Source organism: Poecilia reticulata, chromosome 5 (genome assembly GCF_904066995.2).
Source record: "Poecilia reticulata chromosome 5, P_reticulata-male-v2, whole genome shotgun sequence".
In the NCBI taxonomy this organism is placed as follows: domain Eukaryota; kingdom Metazoa; phylum Chordata; class Actinopteri; order Cyprinodontiformes; family Poeciliidae; genus Poecilia; species Poecilia reticulata.
Window position 1 is genome coordinate 4,404,731 of NC_088834.1, and position 18,889 is coordinate 4,423,619.

At 39.7% G+C, this 18,889-nt stretch overlaps 1 protein-coding gene across 2 annotated transcripts in view; it reads left to right on the forward strand.

Moving 5' to 3' along the window:
* The window catches only part of asic1b (acid-sensing (proton-gated) ion channel 1b), a 203,500-nt gene that overhangs the window by 122,752 nt on the left and 61,859 nt on the right, over positions 1 to 18,889 (forward strand). Inside the window, exon 1 of one of the 2 annotated variants that reach the window (XM_008408898.3) lies at positions 3,750 to 4,612. The exons of the other annotated variant lie outside the window; for it this stretch is intronic. Within the exon in view, the coding sequence (XP_008407120.1) occupies positions 3,941 to 4,612 (672 nt within the window). The 5' untranslated portion in view covers positions 3,750 to 3,940. Of the gene's footprint in view, positions 1 to 3,749; positions 4,613 to 18,889 lie in introns of those variants that run through there. 2 annotated transcript variants of the gene reach the window in all.

Here is an 18,889-nt window from a genome sequence, read left to right on the forward strand (position 1 = left end):
CAGGCGTTGGATGATAGATGGATGGAACCAAACGTCCAGGATGTGAACTCAAGAGGAAGAGCTTGGATCAGTCTAGTTTGATCAGATGGATTATTTGGATGGGAGGAAAATCCAAGAAATCATTCAAATGTTACAAGCTGAAAAACCTTTAAAAAATGCCAGATTGGAGTTCACCAATATTCATATTGACAACCCCCAAGGTTTTTGGGAGAATATTTTTTCCACTAATGAGACGAAACTGCAGCGTTTTGCTGCATCTGGTATGAGGAACATTGAGTCTCTGCAGGGGAAAGTGAAGTCTTGAGACTATCGAGGCTTCCTGGAGTAAAACATACACTCCAGTGTCAGAAAGCTGAGCTGATCCTCCAACTTGATGATCTGGCTGAAAGCAGGTACGAATACCTGAAAGTAAAAAAAAAAAAAAAAAAGTAATTCTTAAATGATTAATGAACCTGAAGATGTGAAAAATGTGGAGACGACACACTTCAAACCTGAGACTGCTTGTGCAGTTTTCACAGGAAGACTTGACCAAACTACCTGTTAGCAAATGTAGGTGTCACAAAATTAAGCTAAATGTATATTTTTTAGTTTCTGTTCTCATTTGTTTAGTCAAATTCCATATTCAACTGAATCAGTAATCAAAAGCAAAGTCTGATTCTTATACAAATAAAATGCAGGACCACTAAAAGGCTTGTTTTTTATAGTGGAAGGGCACCAACAATTGTGTTTGAGTCTGTTTTTCTGTCTAGTACCAGGATGCCCTCCTGAGACTTGTCAAAGCACAACTCCGCTTTCATTGCTCCCTGACAGAAGGTCAATTCCATCTCGTTATGTCATCCATATTGTGCTCCGGGTCATGAAGTTGGGTCTCACCTCTGCAGTGTTTAAAATGAGAAATGTGTTGGTAGGCAACAACATCTCAGCTAAATAATCAGGTCATTGTTCGCTTCACGTTGTTTCCGCTCAGCAGGAGATGTTTTCTGAGAATGACGCTCAGATAGCAGCAGCTTCTCTTCGAAGACGAACATGAAAAACTGTCTGAGTTTAATTTCCGCAGGTCTCTTCCTCAACCTACCTTCCCGTCTTTTGGGAATGGGGTGGCTCAGATTCTTGTTTTTCCCCGCAGAAAATCCACAAAAACGATTTGAGGACGTGAATGATGGACGATTGATTGAAACTGCCTCCGAGCTAGTAATATCCCTGCCTGGTGTGTGAGCTCTGTTTTTGGTGACATTTTCTTTTTTTCCCTCATTTCTAACTGAAACTCATCAGATTTAGGAGGAAAACACAGAATTGGCCTCAAAGTCGGTTTACACGTTTCTGTGCATGGACACTCTCTTTTTTTGTTTGTTTGTTTTTGTTGTGTGTGTGTGCATACGTGCGTGCGTGCGTGTGTGTGTGTGTGTGTGCGTGTACTACCGCAAGCATGTTCTGAGTAATGGGCTTTGTGCATCCTCTCTTGCTGACGGCCTGGATGTATCCATGGCAACGGCAGGTCGATCCGGGCTGTAAACGGAGCTGGTGAGAGGGACTTGAAAGGGAGCGTTAAAGCCCTCCTCTCATCTGCCCCGCGCTCCTCTCTGACCATGGCGAAACGCGCGCGGCCTCGGTGAAATCTCGGCCTCGGGGGTGCGAGCCGTGGCTGTGACCGATGGCTGCAGTCTAACGCAGCACTGCCACCTTTTGACCCAATGCAAAAGTGTTTGGAGAGGTTTGTTTGTGGTTCTTGTTCGAGAAAGCTAAAAATCAGTCGGCACAAGATGGTTTCTTTTTCTGTTTGTGGCGAGCGTTTTAGGTTAGAACGGTGTTTTATGAAAAGAAGAAGAATTTAGATTCTTCTTCTTATCTTCAAAGATAGTTCTTTGCTTTTAGGAAGTTTCATATACATATTTAGTGTGGAAGCTATTTTAATCTATTCACATTAATTACTGGGATATTCATCTTTTGTTTGAAAGGCTTGGATAATTTTGTTTTGGTTAAAAAGCCCACATCTCTGATTGCTGGGTCCCAAGTAATCAAAGTTTAGCAATTATAACTTTTTTTTTTCTATAGTTCATACATGTTACTGTATAACAAGGTTTTTTATTAGTTCATTTGATATCGATTGTTTCATTTCAGTCAAAACTTTCAAATGCAAAATCATAGGAATTGTTTTCCACCCTGAGGGAAGGCTGCAGGATTAGATGGCTCGTTGTTGCCCCCTTGTGGATAACAACCTGCAAGTGGCAGAAGAGTGAGAATGAAAACATTGTTTTTGCTGTCATAGATGCCAAAATAAACATATTTGTAACAGCCTTGTGTACTAATCGATCTCTGCTTACATTGCAAGTAAGATATTGTTAGAAATCTCAAACGGACGGACACAGGGAGCCGCTGAACTGTGGAGTTTTCAACTCTCTGCCTTGTGAAACATCCACGATGTGGAAGCATGTGTTAATATTCATGCAGCTGAAGGCCCTGGGGCTGCAGCTGAGGGAGCCCTGTGACCTTCTTGTTAGGTCAGGACGGACGCTGAAGGCTATCTACTGATCACTAATACATAAGCAGGCCACCAGGTTGGCGAGGGAGTGAGCGAGCTCCAAGATATGACATGATTAAGCCCATTCTTCCACTGTTGTGTTTGCTCTGTGATAAACAGCCTTCGCAGCTGCAGCTATACACATATTGACTAAAGCTGCAGCCGTTCACACACTCTCATGATATCATCACCCCCCCTCCAGACAGACCGTGGTTTAAAAGATTAACAAAATATAATGTGTTTTGTATTGAACGTATGGGTTTAATATGGCCGATTCTTCGAGGTATCATATGCCATCATTAGGTTTTATTGTAAAGGGGGCAGCTTTCCCTTTATTCGCGTCTAGCATTTCATCTTCTACCACCATCGTGTTTCTGAAAATAATTCGTACCTTGTCTAATGGTACTGGATCAATACAGATGGATCAGTCTCATAAGTTTCCTTTTCATAACCCAGTCAGCACCAGCACCTCTGGGAATCTGCATTTATCACCATATTCAATCATGCGAGGATCCATTTAAGATGTTTTCTTCTCCACTGCTTGTACATATTTGCTTTCAGTTAATCTGTTTTGCGCAGAAGTGCTTGCAGCGATGTTGGGGTTATGTAATTTCAGCTAGATCTGAGGGTAAAATGAGCCATTAGATTCAAATAACATCGAGCAAATGAAACTGCTGATTAAATTCTTTGACTTTTCTGCATGCGGTTTGCTCCCTAATAGCTTTGCTCATGACTGGCCATCATGCTTGAACTTAATGCTCCTATTTCCGGGATTGCCTTAAAGTTTATTAGAAGATCAAGCCCTTACAGTAAAAACATCTGCGTTCGTTTTTTTTTCTTTTTGCACATTCAAATGTGGCTGGTTTGTTCTGTAATGTCATCACATGGATCTGGTTACACAACTATGCTGAGATGAATGCGGACAGTCCGAACATTAAAATCAGCAGAAATTTAGAAGCCTCTTTAGTGCTTCTGCAGCTCTAAAGTCAGACTCATACCTCTGCGTCAAGCCTTTTTTTTCTGGTAAATGGTGAAACTCTGCCCCAGTTCGATGACCTGTAGCTGGGCCTGATGGGAATATTCTGTGTCGTACTCAGCACCACTGTCTCCTGTTCTTTCCCGTCTTCCTCCTTCTCCCCCTCCTTTTCTTCTATTTTTCTTCTTCCCTCTTTGGAAGTCGCTCTAAGGAATGAGTCTTCACCCCCTCATCACAAGGACAAACCCTGGAGTATGAAGGGTGTTAGACTTCGGTTTGCCTCTTAGCTCATTCGCAGATGATGTTTGACTTTGACTGGTTCCACATTTGATAGCAAACTTTTTTGTCCTACTTGTTTTAAGGAACAGGAGAAGAAGAACCCTTGCATTTCGGGACTTTTCAAGAACTTTTATCTCTGAACGTAGCTGACTCTAACTCCTGCCACCATGCCGGTCCGGATCATGTGCACCATTTCTTTTTCCACGGATGACGAGCCCAGCAGAGGGTACGGTAAAGACGGTTTTGACGACTACTACAAGCGCATAAAGCAGGACTACAGCGACAGGGGCTCTCAGGACTTCCTGGACAGATCCAACCAGGAGGATGATTTCGCTGAAGAAGAGGACGATGCCAGCGACGTCGACGACCTGGCCACTTTCTTCGGTGGCTGCTCGCTCCACGGGGCCAACCACATATTTGTTGAAGAAAAGAAGTTTGGCATCCGTCAGGGTTTGTGGGCAACGGTCTTCACCATGGCGCTGTCCGCTTTCCTATACCAGGTGGCTGACAGGGTTATATACTACCGCCAATACGACCACATCACCATGCTGGATGAGAGGTCAGCCAAGAATAAGACCTTCCCTGCTATCTCCATATGCAATTACAACTTCATTCGGAAGTCCCAGATGAGCTACAGCGACCTGATATTCACCAGCCCCTTGCTGGGCTTTGAGGAAGGCATGGCGCCGGGATTTCCTCTGGCTCCGGAGCCGGACCGCCCGCTCGGGTCGCGCTTCAGCCTCGATGAGTTCTACAACCGCACCCGCCATCGGATCGATGAGATGCTGCTGGAGTGCAGCTTCAAGGGGTTAGAGTGTGGCCCGGAGAACTTCAGAGAGGTAACAAGGACTGCAATGTTTCTCAGTTGGTGACTATATGTTGGTTTTATACAGATTTCATGATGTAAAGCACTTTGTTGCTGAAATGTGCTGTACAAATAACCTTATTGAGTAATTGAATAATTAACTTTTTAAACACTTTAGCATGATCCAAGCTCCAAAGCCTCACCGTGTTTATTGTTGAAGTTTGACTGATGGATATAATCCAAGAAACATTCAGAGAAGCAAAAAACTGATTTTACTGATAATTTCCTTTGTTCTTTTTGATTAAAATGCCCTTATGCCGTTAAGACCACCATTAAAAGGAGCTGCAGTGTGTTCCCTCTAAAGACACGTATCGTACTAATGCAGATTAAAATGTTTAATCCTGTGGGACCATCCACTCACATTTCCAAGCCAGAGCTGTAAATAAAAATGTTTCTTTGAGTCAGCGTGTTTGCACAAATAAAACTTGATTGTAAATAATAAAAACAGCCGACATAAGCAGCGTAACTTATAGGGGAATTGTTGGCAAGCAGTTATTGAATTAAACTGGCGTTGAGGAAATCTGTTGTTCAGGAATCAAGAAGAGAGTCAGAGATGAAACTTGCAGCTTCCCAATTTATTTGAGTAATTTTTTTTGTGTGTGCGTGCGTGCGTGTGTGTGTGTGTGTGTGTGTGTGTGTGTGTGTGTGTGTGTGTGTGTGTGTGTGCGCGCGTGCATGTGGGTGCGTGCGTGTGTGTGTGTGTGTGTGTGTGCGTGTGTGTGCGTGTGTGTGTGTGTGTGTGTGTGCGCGTGCATGTGGGTGTGTGCGTGTGTGCGTGTGTGTGTGTGTGTGTGTGTGTGTGTGTGGGTGTGTGTGTGTGTGTGTGTGTGTTTGTGACCGTTGCCCTTTGTGTTGCTCCCACCGTGCCTACCGGACACCACATGAGTGAAATACTGAACCGGCGAGCGGTGTGGACGGTTTCCGTCTATCGGTCTGTCGATCTTTTCACATTTTATGGATAGCTTTGTGCAGACTGCTGATGGATCTACAAGAACCTCTTGAACTGAAATTGAATCAGTTCACACATCTTTACCTCTGCAAAGAACCACAAAACATGATTTTTTTTTTTTTATTAATCTGTTTACTTGAACTACTGCTTAATCAAAATGGACTTGATCCTGTAACTTGAGTTTGTGTATTTTGTTGTTCTTGAAAAAGGAATAAATAACAATTTGTTAATTCTGAAGTCAGGACTAATAGTGCTAATATTAATATATATATAAAAAAGAAAAAACAAGTCAAAATGGTTATTATTGGACAAAAAATGTATAAATAAAAGTTCCATGACTATGAAATAATATAAACTGACATCTAATCTTCCAACCTAAATGATTAAAATGCAGATTGAAAAAACTGATGTGAAATTAAAACCTAAAATTCAATTATTTTTTTTATTAATTCATCCATTTGACATTTTATCACCACGAAAAGCAACTTTGCCTTTGTTAGTGATAACATTTTAAAGCTTGATTCTTCTGTGATGAGGGTCATTGAAGAGGAAGACGTACAAAAATAAATAAAACTGTAAGCAGGTGTTCATCCTCATCAAGACATTTTACTTGATTTGAACAAAACTACTTTTTACTTAATTTCTCTGCAGAATAAGAGTAAACAAATCATCTGTGTGCCTCTTGATTAACTTCATGTTTGCACAAAATGTCAACAGATTTTGCGTCTCATCCAAGAAAAACTTTCTAAACTTTCCAGATCAGGAAGAAGGAGACAAACAAACAAAAAAAAAAGATCAGTGTCCTTGAGGTGAAAGAGAGCCAGCTGTCATCCTTCGCCGATGTGCTTCTTAAACTAAACAAAGTACAGTGAATGCAGAGCAGTGGGCCATTTTATTATCATAAGAAGGAGACCCTGACAAGGCTTCATTCAATGATAGATTTTACTGCAGTGGTTTAGTGCACAACTCATTCCTGCTTTTACTGTGTTTCACCTTGAATTTGATCGCCTTCCTACAATACCGTTTCATATAACCCAGTCTGCAGCATATGTCCTTATAAAACCAGTTTCACTGAAGATAAATCAGTTTAAAGCATATATATATATATATATATATATATATATATATATATATATATATATATATATATATATATATATATATATATATATATATATATAAAGCCATAGATTGTTGGAATGTCCTTGCACATAAGTGATAAAGTAAACTTGAAGCCGTCCCTTCTGTTCCTCAGAGAGCCGTTCTCTCTCTCTGTGTATGAAAAATCACCGCAGCTGATAAATGCTTCGCGCTGCGACTCTGAATGCTGCTGATTATTGATGAGTGATGCATGAGCGTGCTTGTATCAGCGTGTTACAGATCAGACCAACACAAATGACAGATAATCATTTCTCTGTCAGCTTTAATGGGACTAATTATAGCTTTTATCAGTCCTACATGATCTTTTCTAGATTACAGCTTCCCGCTAAAATAATGGCTGATTGTTGCTTTAGGTCCTTCACAGCCAGAAGCCACAACTTTGTCAGAGGTTTCTTTTTTTAAAAAACAGTGTTTAAAACATGAATTTTCACTCCTTTGACAGGGTTGAAATAAAACTGATTAAAAAATATATACTTTTCTTTCCATCACCAGTCGCTTGCCAGTGTGCAGGAAGGTCAATATATGTTTGTAATATTTTTCAGAAGCTGGGTTTGTTCTCGCCTGGTTTTTTACTTTATGGGATGTCTCAACATTTGATAGGAATTTCATTTTTTCCTTTTTTATCTTGTCAAAATGTTTGGCAAAACAAACATTTCACCAAGACTCCATTTATCAGGCTGTAGTCAGAAAACACATAAACTACTTTAATTTAATAGAGACATCCTACAAAGAATATCTAAATATAAAACAGAAACATTTTTATTTAAGTTATTTCAAAATAAAAAATACATTTACATGAAAAATAAAATTAAAATAATCCTTTGAAAACATAAACAGATTTTTTTTAATTGCATTCCTTGTTTTTTTCACATTTCATTGAAAATTTTAATTCTTGTTCCTTCAGTTCAACATATCTGGATTATTTTCACTTTTATTAATTAATTTACATCTTTAATATTACAATCAAGTTCCTGTTAATTTTATTCACACCTCTAATGTAAAGTTTTGGGATGTAATGTCTTGTTAAGCCTTAGGAAAATGTATTAAAATGTTATAATATAAGCTGATAGGATAATACAGGTTCTCTTGTCTCTTCCATGTAGCTATAAAAATGCATACTGCCTGATACAATATGGTATTGATGAGGGAGCAACGAATCAAACAGGCAGCTTGTTGCAGACGCGTCAGTAGATCTGAACAATGTGTTTTGTTCTGATTGTTGCAAACACCTCATGCTACTTGTAGTTTTTTGTTAACTTCAATTTATTTATTGATTAAATGTTCAAAAAACTATTTGAGTATACATAATTTATCCACACAGTCTTTCTGCATTTTAGCTTTTTTTTATTGTATTTTATTTTTATTTGTTATATACACATTAAACTTAATATGCATATAAAAATGCACCCTCTTCATATCATTGTGAATATATTCTATTCATTTGTTGTTTTATTTGTTTTATATGCATGACAAACTTGTTTTTTTACATAAACCTTATGTATCTTAAAATATTATTATTATTATTATTATTATTATTATTATTATTATTATTATTTATTTATTTATTTATTTATTATCTTGATAACCTCAATTTATTTATTCTTAAGTTGTCTAAAAGCTATTTGAGTATACATAATTTATCCACACACTGTCTCTGCAATTTGGCTTTATTTCTCTCTTATTAATTTTTTAATGTATTTTATTTTCATTTATGTTATATACATATTAGCCCTAATATGCTTATAAAAACCCAGCCCTCTCTGCAATAAGACAATAAGAACATATCGATGCAACCTGCTTATAAATTTTAAATTGCCTTTCACTTGGTAACAAAATATTCAAAGATGTTTAGTAAACTACACACCAATGCACTGAATGGATTGGTGTAATCAGGGCAGGGGAAGGTAGCAGAAAGTGGCAGCAAATGAAAAGCAAACGTAACGCTTGTAAAGAACTTGTTTAGAATGAGAGATTAGCATAATCACTGCACATTTGTCCTTAGTTATGGCTAAAAAGCAGGATAATACGGTTAGCCTGTATTATTCCATTCCTCCTTTATTTTTCCCTTTGGACAGCAAATCAATAAAGTGCATTCATTTTGCATAATGTGGCAATTGGCAACACCAGCGGTTGGTGGACCGCTGCTGCCTGTTTATTATGTTTCCCAAAGAGCCACTAATGGTTTCAGAGACTCTGCTGCTGCTGTAAAGAGCAGAGCAGGCGAACAGATTGATCCCTCTCTGTCCCGCTCCGTCTCCGGGGCGTTCTGTCCATCCTTCACCTCCTTCTCTCTCTATCTGCACTTCAAATTATGCATCAGTGTGTCTGTGCATGTTGCAATAAGCTTGATCTCAGAGCTGGGTCAATAGGGAAGCTCGGTTCAGATTGCAGCGGTTCTGACCCGGAGCAGAATGTGAGCCCCCCTCAGAGTACTGATCTAAATCCTTTTTCTGTTTTTCCTTTTTTCTGCCCAGGCCCATTAGATACAGCTCCGCTTTCTCCCAAACTCAGCACTGTCAACAGAATCGGCCGGCGGCTCTGATTACGCCCTTCCCTTGTCTTCTCAAGAGCATCTGTCTGCTTGCCAGGAGCGCAGACTCTAACAGATTGACAGATAAGCAGAAAAAAAAATGAAGGGAGTCTTTTCTGAGAATAGAAAAAGTAGAGACGGAGCTGGGCTCGCCTTCTGGCTCTGAGCTGTAAATATCTGGTGTTGTTCACCACGCTTTGAGTGAAGGTAATTAAATTACCCCTGAAGACATGCTCTGGTGTAGAGAGGAGATCTTTCAGTGTCTAGAGATTCGATTCCGTTTTTAGGGTCACGATTCGATTCAGAAACGATTATTTTTGATGCAGAATCTACATTCGCAATGCAAATATTTTATTACGCTTGAAATATGATAAAATCAGCTTGCAAGTAACTTTTCAGTGAGAAATGTGAGCTTGTTTTAAGTCAAAAATTCCTTAATATTGATAAACTATTTATTCCAATGGGGAAAATGTCCTGCATCCTGGAATAAGTACTTTTTAAAATCAATACTAATGAACTACTGACTTAGATAAGCTCCTATATGTTGCTGAAAAGCTACTTGTCAGTTAGTTTTGTCTTATTTTAAGTGTAATAAAATATTTTCACTAGAAACTAAGCAGAAATACTTGGTCATATTTTGTTTTTACAGTGACATCCCTATTTCTTCTTATCCTATGTTGCTCCTCAACCCTCAAACCAACTACGTAAATCCAAAGGTCACTTGTTTAAATTGGAAATTGATTTTTCCGGGTCTGGTCATAATGTGGAGCAATTGTTGTATTTATCCTCCAATCCACTTCTTAAATACAGCCATTTAGCTCTTTTCACTCCGTGCTCCTTCATTAACTGGGAATATGCACCAGGGGGGAAACTAGCACCGTAATTTACAGCCACTTGTAAAATATACATACATCTTCAGAACAATAAGCGTCACCAGATAAATATCTGCAGCTTCTAAAGGTCTTATTTCTCCGGCTGCTGCGCCTGACTCTGGGGGAGCTAATGGGCTGGTAAACCCAGGAGTGGGTTCTGACTAGAGGAGGTCATTAAAGCGTGCGCTGCAGAAATACTTCCTCCTCCTGTAAGAGGTGACAGCACAGATATATTAATTATTCATGCTGTCACTCACATTCAGATGACTGGGACTTCTCTGCTCTTCCGGATCATTATTACCTTTCAGCACATCAGGAGTTTGTGCTCAGAGATCAACCTTTAGCAATCGCAGTTTTGGATTATTTCACTTCTTTTCGCACTCACCTTGTTTTAAAACATGCTCAATATTACCGGTAATCACAAGGGGGCAGTGTTATACAATCGTTTTAGAACCAGAACTGCCTCTGTTGGAGTTCCTGGCAGTGAGAGGCAGGATGCTGTTCTTTTCATCCTTGTTGTTTGCTCGTAATCCCTTGGAAATGGGCTTAATCCAGTCTTTAAAAAACTCATTGATTCCCACTACATGGGAGCGGCAGAGCTCCAGTGACCGCTCTCCATTCAAAGCGTCATGTAGAGGCAGGCCTGCTGCCAGAACAACACAGCGCTTTTTTATTTTGGGGAAAAAGCAGCTATCATGAGGGATTAAACTTTATTTGTGGGTTTTTAGGGGAGAGGGGATTAAAGAGAAACAAATACAACAAGTACTACATGAGCTGACATCGGATCAGTGTTAAATATTTTCTTTTACTCTCTTTCTCTTCTGAAACACAGTGGCATCAGTCACGTCTCTCTTAATCAAGGTGCTTGATCTGTGTTGTGTTTTTTTCTTTACATTTTAATTGAATACCTTTTCATTCTTCTTGACAGAAGGTGCAGCAGTTCTTTGCTTTGATGAGCCCAATAAGTTTTAAACCTGCGGCCTTTTAAAATTAGACAGATACATCATTGCCTCTCTTCAATATCAGCCAACTCCTTAAAACAAATGGCTAATTATCCATTAAAGTGGCATAAATGAAAGGATGGAAACTTTCATATTATTCCCAGACTAAGATAAATGACAGCTAACGATGTTAAAATGAGAATAACGGCAGACTTGCTGAAGCAAATTATTTGAAAAAGACGTATGACAATTGTCCCATATGGGGCCAACAGCCACTTAGGAGGAGCTAATTAGGCTGATGAGAGGATCTTAATGGTTTCCTACAGGATTATTCTCTGTTCTTAATACCACAGCTGACATAAGTTGTTTCACTGCAGATGACAGGAACGATGTCATCAGACCTGCTTGAAGAAAGGTTGTGCTTTTTATGTCCTTTCTCTCCGTCCTCTGTAACTTCTGCCCCAGAAAGAGACTGGCACCGATAGCGGTATTAGTCCAATTTGGAATTTGAAAATATTTCAAGACAGAGGGAAAAAGTTGTAGCTTTACTTCTGCAGGGTTTCTCGGATGACTCCATCTGTTGAGGTTTGCATGAGGAACTGGCGTTGTGATTGGTTGCAGGATGCAGCTTCAACATTTATGGTGCTTCTCTATCCGCAATACAAGTAAAAGGCATTTTTGTGCATAACTGTTATTTTCACATCTCATTTGAAGCAGATCATTTAGTAGCAGTATGTTTTATGGCCACAAGAGGGAGAAGGACAGACAAACATCCATCCATCCATCCATTTTCTTTACACCCTTGTCCCTTGGTGGGGTCTGGAGGGTTGCTGGTGCCTCTCCAGCTAACGTTCCAGGCAAGAGGTGGGGTCACCCTGGACAGGTCGCCAGTCTGTCGCAGGGCAACACAGAGACACACAACCATGCAGACACACTCAATTGGAGAGGCCAATTAACCTGACAGTCATGTTTTTGGACTGTGGGAGGAAACCAGAGTACCTGGAGAAAGCCCACCATGCACAGGGGGAACATGCAAACTCCATGCAGAAAGACCAGGCCGGGAATCGAACCCAGAACCTTCTTGCTGCAGGGCAACAGCTCTACCAACTGCGCCACTGTGCTGCCCACAGACAAACACACTCTGTCATTTTGTAATTTTTGTTTAATATAGATTAATATAGTCTGAAGTGTGACAACATTTGCCTGCTGCAAGACTTTTAGGGTAAATCTCCTTCAATTTTGCACATCTGCAGATTGATATCTTTCTCCCTTCTTTGCAGAAAAGTCTCTGCTGTGTTCCTTGGACTTTATGAGGCTGTTAGTTCACTAATGTTCTCTAATAAACCTCTGAGTCCTTCACAGAGGACTCAGAGGTGCACTTACACTGAGGTTAATTTGCAGGTGGACTGTGTTTCCTAACTATAGGTGCCTTCTGAAGCCAATCGTTTCCCCTGGATTTCATTTAAGGTCATCAAAGTGAAACGGGGTGAATGTAAACACACTCCACAATTACCAAATTTTTATTTATTTACATTTTTCTTCCACTTAATTGTTAATTTTTGCTATCCTGTTGCATAAAATCTTAATAAACGACACTCAGTCATTGTTATAATGTGATACAGTTAGGCCTATCCCAATAACAACTTTTGCTGTATGATAAATTTCCCCCATAATTATTGCGATAAATTATAATATTGTTTTTTTGAGAGCATTTTCAAGTAATATCAAATATCAATAAACTTTAATTTTGTAAAGAACACTTAACACTGTAAGACTTTTTAAATATCCAAAATAAATAATAAATAAATAAATAAAATGGAAATAAAAACTGTGCACATAACAGACACCATAATTATAATAGACCTTCTAAAAATAGTAGTAATCACAGTGGAAATTCTAATGAGTTCATTTTAATCTGTCATTTGATTAATTAGTTATTAACAGGCTTGGGAAGTTATGACTGACCAGAAGATTTAGAGTTGTGTTTTTTTTATGATGAAGATTAACCAAGACGGAAATAAAAAACTGCCGTCGCTATTAAACGCCTCTCGGCTCGGTATAATATTCGAAGACTGACTCCAGGTTTCAAATACAAACAAAACACTTGATCACTATCGGCGAACAGAGCCCTCTCTCTGCGAGCGTTAATCTGAACGCACATCTGGTCTGACACAGTGCATCATCTGAACTGGAACAGCGGCAAACTTTATATGTGAACAAGCTCAAAGCTACAAACAGACCCCACTGAGCTAACGTTAGGAGACAGTGTTTTGATTGAGAGGAAGGTTTTTTTCTGCTGCTGTGTCTGAGGCGTCAGAGTCTGCAGCTCTGAAGCTTTTTCCTCAGGGCAACACAAAGGGAGGGAGGGAGTAGAAGATTCAGCGCAACAAGCTAATATCCACAGCTGACGCTCATATAAACACCAACATGGTCTTAAATTACATACGGAGAGAGAATTTCTGACACCAGCAGGAAAATGTTTCTTCTTCGTCGGTTTAGATCAGGTCATAATTGTGCAGCCAGGAGTTATTAAAGGGAATAAATCTTTTCCACAATTGGTCCAGTTTTCTGAACATACATTCATGATGCACCAGAAAAACTGCAAATATATAGAAAAAAATTTTTTTTTAATGGAAGATCAACTAAATTTCAAAGCCAGCTTGAAGATTTTACATAAAGGATAACACAAAAAGCTTAGCACTGGGTTTGATGCAAGCACAGTTCTGGCTTGAGAGAATTTGGGCTAAATTCTGTTGAGGATTCAATCAAAGAGTAGAAACTATGTAATAATATGCATTAACCTCTGTTCGGTTTTGCTTGTTGGTGAGGTTTAGGTGTCCTTGTGTTTTAAGGGTTTTTCTTGAAAAGCACAATTGCATCATCTCACCATGTTGGGTCAGAAGCTATTTTATTAAATCCATTTCTTACAGCTGTTAAAGATTTCAGCATAAACTGTTTCATTTCACCTTACCCAGCTTTATTGCCTGTTTGGAAATACTTTGGTAATTTCATGCCTATTCCAATAAAATATTCCTGAAATCATCGCGGTTATGGCAGCTAAAAAATTTGAGTTCTCCCTTCGGGACATTCACCTCCACATCCAATAAAACAAGAGGATGGATTTAGTTTTACAAGAAGGAATCATTTATAAATGTCAGACAGTGGGAGACCATTTATTTCACAAAGCGCCTTTCATTCATTTCTCCCTGAGCGGCAAATAGGAGCCACGGGGCCCTCCGGGACTGGGAGACTGTTTGCTGTAGCTAGCAGCCATCCTCTGAAAGTCATTCATCAGAACCGTTTCCCCGTCTCCCAAACTCTCCCCAGCCCAGCTGTCATGATGCTGCCAAGATGAATTAGCTGTGTCACCCTGTGCTTTTCTAGTGCAGGCAGGGATACTTTCATTGTCCCATGGGCGGTAAACATAAATCTGACGCATTCAGCCGCAATATTTATACAGGATGAGCCCAGAATCTCCTTGCAGGTTTATGCATTGATGCGGCGCAGCGCAGAAATTCCCTTGGTTGTCTGGCCACAATTATAAAAGGTCAAATTGTCCACAGCTTTTTAAATAGCATGCAGTTTATCATAATCATCTTAAACAACAGTACCAACAAAAGACAAAGAAAACTACAAAAAATAAAATTTTTGTTTTATTGTTTTGAAGAAATTTCTTAGGGCTGCACAGTGGCCCTAAGAAACAGTTGGTAGAGCTGTTGCCTTGCAGCAAGAAGGTTCTGGGTTCGATTCCCGGCCCCGGTCTTTCTGCATGGAGTCTGCATGTTCTCCCTGTGCATGCGTGGGTTTTCTCCGGGTACTCCAGTTTCCTCCCACAGTCCAAAAACATGACTGTCAGGTTAATTGGCCTCTTCAAATTGCCACTAGGTATGAGAGAGTGTGTGCATGGTTGTGTGTCCTGTGTGTCTCTGTGTTGCCCTGCGACAGACTGGCGACCTGTCCAGGGTGACCCCGCCTCTCGCCCGGAACGTTAGCTGGAGAGGAACCAGCAACCCTCCCGACCCCACTAAGGGACAAGGGTGCAAGAAAATGGATGGATGGATGGATGGATGGATGAAGAAATTTCTTGGCGTCTCTAACTTTGTGCTGTTTCATTTCAGGCGTGAGACTTGACGACACGGTAAGATGAATTTCAGTAAAGTGGACTATTTGTAACATCTGTGGGCAATAGTAATCCATAATGCTGAAACTAACGTGGATCTTTGCTTAAACATTTGCTTATTTTGAGATTTTTCTGAAAGAATGTATTATTCATTCTTGGAAATAAACCTGTACTTGACTCTTCTTATTTCTACTGATGTAAATTTTTGATTTGAGCTGATAAGATTTTTATTCTGAAAGTGAATTTCTTAGGCAGTTTAATCCTGAACACAATTGTGAATTTATCTTAAACTTGAACAGAAATCATTAGTTTCTTATATTTCTTTCATCCATCCAACTTTTTTTAACTTCATTTTCACTTAATTTTAGTTTTTGTATATTGTCCCAATTAATAACAAGTTTCATCCAAAGCCACTTTACAAGAAAACCGATCCATTTGCAAAGAACTATATAGTCAAGCCGATCAAATACAAGCCAATTTTCAAAGATAATCACAAAGTCCAACCTGATATCTGAAGATGCTCAACTGTGCATGAAGTCATTGACTTTGCAACAATCCCTCCTCCTCAGTATCAATGTCACTGTCTAGTATATTTATATAGACCCTTTAAAAACAGGTTGAAATTGTGCCAAAGTGCTTTACAAGGACACATAGCAAATATAAAATCAGAATAGAATAAAATGACTAAAGGAAAAGAAAACTAAAACATCACAACTTTGAGTTTCATTTGCAAACCCAACCATAGTTTATTGTTAATTCCAGTGGGGGCCACATTTCTGCTAATCCTCTAATGAAGCTAATAGTAGAGCTGATTTTTAGCTTAGAGCATCAGGAGTTTTGCTAACTCCAAAAACGTTTAGCACACTTAGCTTCTCCTCTGTTATTTTTCCTGTTGAATAAATTTCAACGTCTGTTTTAAAGTTCTGGTTTTTGACTGGAGGTATGATTTAAGTGATATCTCCAGTATGTAAACCAGCTGATATGAGCTAACATAAATGTTATATTGTAATATCATCGGGCTGCACAGTGGCGCAGTTGGTAGAGCTGTTGCCTTGCAGCACGAAGGTTCTGGGTTCGATTCCCAGCCCCGGTCTTTCTGCATGGAGTTTGTATGTTCTCCCTGTGCATGCGTGGGTTTTCTCCGGGTACTCCGGTTTCCTCCCACAGTCCAAAAACATGACTGTTAGGTTAATTGGCCTCTCCAAATTGCCCCTAGGTGTGAGTGTGTGTGTACATGGTTGTGTGTCCTGTTTGTCTCTGTGTTGCCCTGCTACAGACTGGCAACCTGTCCAGGGTGACCCCGCCTCTCACCCGGAACGTTAGCTGGAAATAGGCACCAGCAACCCTCCCGACCCCACTGAGGGACAAGGATGAAAGAAAATGGATGGATGGATGTAATATCATCAAAATGGTACTAAAGGGTAAAGAGAGTGTAGTGTGATTTATAATATCATAAATAGTTGTAGAAATGCAGCAGTTTTGTCTCACTGACAAAAGTCAACCTATTTTTTTCAGTCTCAACCATCTGTTATTTCATTTATTCTAACTTTTCATTTAGCTTAAAAACTCAATCTTGCTCAAATATATTTTGAGTATGCGGTGCGCTAATAGTGGAGCTAATATGTAGCTCAACTTATCAATGCTGAAGCATCAATTTACTTGGCTGTTTTGTAAACTATCAGTTCAATCAAGTTCAACGTCTGTGTTTTGATTTTGACTGGAGATATGTCTTAATGTAATACATATTTCCTGTCTATAAAACAGCTAATTGGAGCTAACATAAATGTCATACTGTAATATTTATTTTATCATCGCTTTGGTCACCAATGTCAAAATGGTACTGATGGGTCTAGAAAGTGTGTTTGGGTTTGTAATCTCATAAATAGTCCAAATAGTTGTAGAAAAGCAGCCGTTTTACTGACAAAAGTCGACCTAAATTAGCCGTTTGTCAGTCTCAGACATCTGTTCCTCTTTTAACTGAGCGACTCGCTGCATCTTTCACTTTCTTTCTACAGTAGTTTGGCACTTAGCTGATGCAGTATTAAATTTAGCCTTACAGCTTGGCAGTTTGAGAAGCTGTCGTAGAAATGGCCTTTGTGACATATGTCCCTAACAGCAGATTATGTACACAATTATCCTCAAAATTGTCTCTGTAAATCACTAGCTGCTCTTCTGTCAGCCTCTCGCAGCCACTGGACCCTGACTGGTGCTGCTGCCTGTGCCTCCAGCCTCGTTCTCCTTCTTTTGCACTCTGCTCAGCCTCCTACTCTCCTTCTCTCTCCTCCCCCCGTTCTTTTTCTTTTTTTCTTTCTTTGTGGACGCTTTGGCGCCAAACATTCCCAGAGGGAGATAGAAAAGACAGCAGCAGTCAGGAGAAGCAGAGGGAATGCAAAGATCACAGAACGAGAAAATGAAGAGGAAAGAACAAAGGAGTCTACTTTTAATGAAAGAACACGTGAAGGGTAAAGGGAAGTGCATTATATGTATTCCCTTGTACACAGGGAGTTGTGATGAAATCACAGGAGTAATGGATCGATGTGAGGCAATGATAGAAGTGGGGCTAAAAATACAGAGAATGATGCTGGAAGGAAGATCAAGAGGAGAGTTGGTGGAAATGTCCTTCATAGAGAGCATAGCACCACATAATGACCTTTGGGCTGGTCACCTTTATCCAATCCAGGCTTTAAATGACAGCTTGAATAATTGCCTTTGGTGTCTGAACACCCAAGTGCTTCTCAGACAAACCTTTTGATATCAGCTTGTTCCAGAAGACATGAAGTAGAGACTTACTTACCCCGAGTCTCCGCCTCATGTGTCACAGTGCGTATTTTCCACATTCCTCCTGTTATTGTTTTAAGATGTACAACACAGAGACAGAAATATATCCTATAAAACTCTGTTTGCACAATTTATTCTACCTGTAAATAAAATTCAGTGCAACCAAATGCCTTCACAAGTGAGGGGATTAGCTAATGGAGTCCATCTGGGCTTTGAAGGCTGCAGAGGTTTCTCAGGGTGTTTTCACACTTGGTTCAGTCCAGCTGCTGCGGCTCACTTTCTCACTGAACTGGGTCAAATGAACCAAACCCTTTTAAAAAACTTGTTCCCCTCCTCACCTGTGGTGTCGCTGCAGCACTTAAGGAAACTCTAACGAAGACATGAGCGCTACTTCCTTGTTCACTAAATGAAAACAAAAATGGAGAGGCACCAGATTTCAGTGGTGGTTGGATTTTACTTTTTTCTTTGTCAAAATACCATCTGAATTCAAGCCGCACCAGAGTTCACTTCGACCAAAGTCGAGTTGATATTTTTGATTAAATGAGATAAAATCAGTCCCCTTTCCTCCGGTGGTTGTTGATACTATAGGGATGCCTTTCCTTGGCACGGGGAATCTAATCTGAATTTGTGGGAAGATAGATTGTGCAAAGTACAGAACTAGCCAAGAATAAACGCTGCTATGTCCTCTAAGAGCCTTGAAGCAGAGACAGAGAGCCACCTTCCAGCAGGACAACAACCCTAAACATGCAGCCAGATTTATTACACAGTGGTTTCAAGAAAAGCGTATTCATTAGTTTTGTTTTTTTTTTGGCTGTCTTATATTTACTAACTTTTAATCAGGTGCTTGGTTCGTAATGTCCAGAATTTCCATTTGGGGATTGCTGAAGTATTTCTGACTCT